This window comes from Chenopodium album, chromosome 10, assembly GCF_948465745.1.
Source record: "Chenopodium album chromosome 10, dcCheAlbu1.1, whole genome shotgun sequence".
NCBI classification, from domain to species: Eukaryota; Viridiplantae; Streptophyta; class Magnoliopsida; order Caryophyllales; family Amaranthaceae; genus Chenopodium; species Chenopodium album.
The window spans coordinates 44,753,616-44,757,801 of record NC_137843.1 but is presented as its reverse complement, the minus strand read 5'-3'; the positions used below and the strand labels follow the sequence as shown (position 1 = coordinate 44,757,801).

Genomic DNA, 4,186 nt, shown 5'->3' with positions numbered 1-4,186 from the left:
GTAGAAAACAGTGGAGGTCGCTCCAAGCTACGTTGTCCTTGTTTTATGTGCCAAAATAATTTTTTGCATAAGAGACCCGATGAAATTCTCAATCATTTGAGTAAATGGGCATTTGATAAAACATATACCCGTTGGATCTGGCATGGAGAGTTTAGGGACATACAAGATAGTGGTAGTGGTGAGAAAATGGATGATGTGCGCGAAGTTCATAATAATAATGAGGGTGATCGGTTGGAGGACATGTTGCATGCAGTTGAGGATTAATTTGATAACAACCCTTCCATGTTGGAGAGCTTGTTAAACGACTTTGAAAAACCATTGTATGAAGGTTGCACCAAGTACACAAGGTTATCAGCCATACTCAAATTATACAACTTGAAGGCTGGTCATGGTTGGATAGACACAAGTTTTAATGTGTTATTGGAATTGGTGAAAGACATGCTTCCCAAAGACAATGTCCTTCCTATTGGTACATATGAGGCAAAAAAGACACTAAGCTCTATGGGTTTACCTTATGAGAAAATGCATGCTTGCCCTAATGATTGTGTATTATATCGTAATCAATATGAATCGTTAGAGAGTTGTCCAATTTGTAAAGCCTCACGGTATAAGAAAGGGGATCGGGGAGTACCTACCAAAACATTATGGTATTTTCTGATAGTACCAAGGTTTAAGAGGTTATTTTCAAAAGCATAAGATGCAAAGAAGTTAACATGGCATTTTGATGGTTGAGTAGACGATGGAATGCTTAGACACCCGGCTGACTCTCCACAGTGGAGGTTTATTGATGCAAAATACCCCGAATTTGCGCATGAAAAGCGTAATTTACGCCTTGCATTATCTACAGATGGTTTCAATCCATTTGGTTCCATGATTAGTACGTATAGTACTTGGCCCGTTATGTTGATGACCTACAATTTACCCCCATCATTGTGCATGAAGAGAATGTATATGTTCCTTTCGTTGCTAATTTCAGGGCCAAAACAGCCGGGAAATGACATTGATGTGTACTTGGCACCTCTTATTGACGATTTGATTATGCTTTGGGAAGAAGGTGTGGAAGTGTTTGATGCACATCGCAATGAAAAGTTTAATCTGAAAGCAATGTTATTTTGCACCATTCAAGATTTTTTGGCTTATGGAAATCTTTCGGGGTATACTGTGAAAGGGGAAACAGCTTGTCCTATTGGTATGGAGGATTGCAAAGGACAATGGTTAAAGGAATCTAGAAAGCATGTTTATCCAGTTCATCGTCAATTTTTGTCGTCTGATCATCCATATCGAAGGAGAAAGAATGCGTTTGATGGGACACAAGAATTCAAAGGGCGACCAAAAGTCATGTTAGGTGAAGAGGTCTTCGAAAAGGTGAAGGACATTGAAATTACTTTTGAAAAGAAACACAGATCCACTCTTTTAAAGAAGGGTTTCAAAAAGTATTCATGTTTTTGGCAACTATCCTATTAAAAATTTCTCTTTGTGAGACATTCACTTGATGTTATGCATATTGAGAAGAATGTGTGTGATAGTTTGATTGGTACATTACTCAATATCCTCGGTAAGACCAAGGATGGTAAAAAAGTTAGAGATTATTTGAAGCATATGGGGATTAGAAATGAATTGCATGTTGTTACGAATGAGAAAGGTCGAGCATACTTGCCTCCTGCTGCTTACACATTGTCCAGAAAAGAAAAAATCGAGTTTTGTGAAAGCTTGGCTGGAGTAAAAGTGCCGGAAGGTTATTCTTCGAATATTCGTAGCTTTGTGAACATAGAAACTTTGAAACTTGTAGGCCTTAAGTCTCATGATTGCCATGTTTTATTGCAACACTTGTTACATGTAGCAATTCGTTCTATTCTGCCTAAAAATGTTCGTTATGATATAATTAGACTTTGCGGATTCTTTCATGTGATTTATAGAAAAGTGAATTATCCAAGAGAGTTGACTGCATTAGAGGATGAAATTGTTGCAATTTTGTGTCAATTAGAGATGTTTTTTCCTATCATTTTTTGATATCATGATCCATTTATCGATTCACTTGGTTAGAGAGATAAGATATTGTGGTCCAGTTCACATGAGAAATCAATGGTGTTTTGAAAGGCAAATGAAAACCTATAAGGGATATGTGAAGAACGCTTTTCATCCTGAAGGTTGTATTGTCGAACGACTATTTTACGAAGAAGTTGTTGCTTATTCCAATGACTATGTGTTAAATGCAATACAGATAGGGCTTCCTGTATCTCGTCATAGGGGAAGAATGGATGGTGAGGGGACCATAGGTCGAAAAGAACGTGACCTATCTTATGTTGATTGGCATAAGGCTCATTTATACATTCTTCATAATAAGGATGAAGTTATGCCGTATGCAGAGGCAGAGGCATACCATGTTCCTTGGCTTGGGGTGAACCATATGAATCCAGTTGAGCATACTCAAATCCCCCCACATCAAAGTCAAGTTGTGAATACCAACAGTAACTATACATTTCCCGAGGTATTACCTTCTTGAATTATGGGCTTTGTTTTCAAGTCTCATATAATGCTAAGGTCATTTAAGCGAGATTTCATGTTTGATATCTGGTTGAATCCATAAGTCTCTAATCTCGTCAATATCTTTCGAAGAATATGTGCAAGGGTCTTTGAAAAATATCTACAACATATGCCATTGCTAAATGAGTAAAGAAAGATAATTGCATAATAGTTATGAAATAACATCAAATTAGATTACTAAATGAGTAAAGAAAAAAAATTACATAAAAGTTATGTATGCACATCACTCTTGCTAACTAATAACATAGTATCATGACTAACACTAATCTGATTTGCTAGCTAGGTAGTTGCTTTGCCCGGCCCTGAAGGTGTATGGTTCGATCAGTTTATAGCAGTGATGCTAGTCTAAGGGATGAGGGATTGATTGGGCTAGTATAAGGGAATGCAGTAGCAGTAGCAGTGCAATTAATGAACAAACCACCTCCACCCACTGTCCTGACTTACAGCAGACGACAGAAGCAGCAGCAGCATCAGAACAACAACAACAACAACAACAACAAGCCTTGGCCATTGCAAGGAGGGGCAGCAGACCGTTAAAGAGTAGGGGACAAGAAGCTTTATCTAATTGTTTGTTACTAGACTTAAGTAGTAAAATGACAAAAGTAGTACTTGTATTAATTAAGGCTTTATTGCCATTTCTATGCTTGTAATGGTAGTATAAATAGAAGTAGAATAGCAAATGGGAAGGCATCCAGAAAATTATTGTATTGACATTGGAGAGTCATGGCCTAAATCCATGTTCGTTTAATGCAAGCTTTAAGCTAATACGATTACAACCTTCCTCTATTTTCTATCCTTACTTTGAGTGAACACGCTGGTCCGTTGTAAGCAGTAGCAGCACAGCATAGACCTTGAATTTAGTATGCAATAGCATAGAATCAAGAAAAGGGCAGTAGCAGCAAAGTTTATACCTACTGGCCTACTGCCTGCATTTAGTCTGCAGCAGCTATTAAGTGCCTCTAAAGTTATTTGTAAGTACCTGGCAACAGCAGAGCAGCAGTAGCTCATGTGAGCTAAATTTCATGCCGCTGTAGCAACTCTTAAGCACTTGTTGAAGCACAAGCAACCACAACAGCAACAAGCAACCATTGCAAAAGCTAAGCTGTTGGACGCCCTGTGCGTGTATCAGTGCCAACAGCTAGCATTGTCAATATACTCCCTCATTTTTTATTAGGTAAAACGTTCCTCCTAGGCACGTATGTGAATTCAAAACACGTATGTGAAAGCACGTCACAGTCACAAACCCATACATTCCTGAGATACCTTCTTTTTGACAACGTTGTTTTAGGTGCCTAGTCCCATGAGAAGTCATATCAATATTATTAGTTAAAGGGCCAAAAAAATCAACATTAGGATTAGAAACTAAATTATATGGAAACTTACTTCATGAAAACAGTCATTTGCGATTCTCCGACCTCCCTTTGGAAACACCAATCAAGCAAGTCTTCAAAGTCAAGTGAAACATCCAACCTATTTTCGTTAAGAAACATGCTTTTCGGGATAGTTATGGAGATGGTATCACCCGTCTTTTGCATTCCCATAGCTTTTTTTCTCATAACACGCATTCAAGAAGATGTTACCTTCTCACGATCCTTGTCGATAACAACATAGCTACGAGTGGTTGATGCTTGGGAGGATGTTG

The 4,186-nt window shown here is 38.2% G+C and overlaps 1 protein-coding gene across 1 annotated transcript; it reads left to right on the top strand.

Moving 5' to 3' along the window:
- The first annotated feature begins 282 nt into the window (after window positions 1-282).
- On the top strand, window positions 283-2,503 carry LOC145565244 (uncharacterized). The gene is made up of 4 exons (XM_081625310.1): window positions 283-556; window positions 737-1,433; window positions 1,527-1,988; window positions 2,098-2,503. Exons 1-4 carry the CDS (start codon window positions 283-285, stop codon window positions 2,501-2,503), a joined length of 1,839 nt encoding a protein of 612 aa, XP_081481436.1.
- The last annotated feature ends 1,683 nt before the right edge of the window (window positions 2,504-4,186 follow it).

Excerpts from the sequence above, each read along its gene's own strand:
- LOC145565244 (XM_081625310.1), top strand. The coding sequence starts at position 283 with ATGTTGGAGAGCTTGTTAAACGACTTTGAAAAACCATTGTATGAAGGT. Across the intron at positions 557-736 it reads TAATGATTGTGTATTATATC|ACGATGGAATGCTTAGACAC; the intron begins GTAATCAATATG and ends ATGGTTGAGTAG. Across the intron at positions 1,434-1,526 it reads TTAAAGAAGGGTTTCAAAAA|TTTGATTGGTACATTACTCA; the intron begins GTATTCATGTTT and ends TGTGTGTGATAG.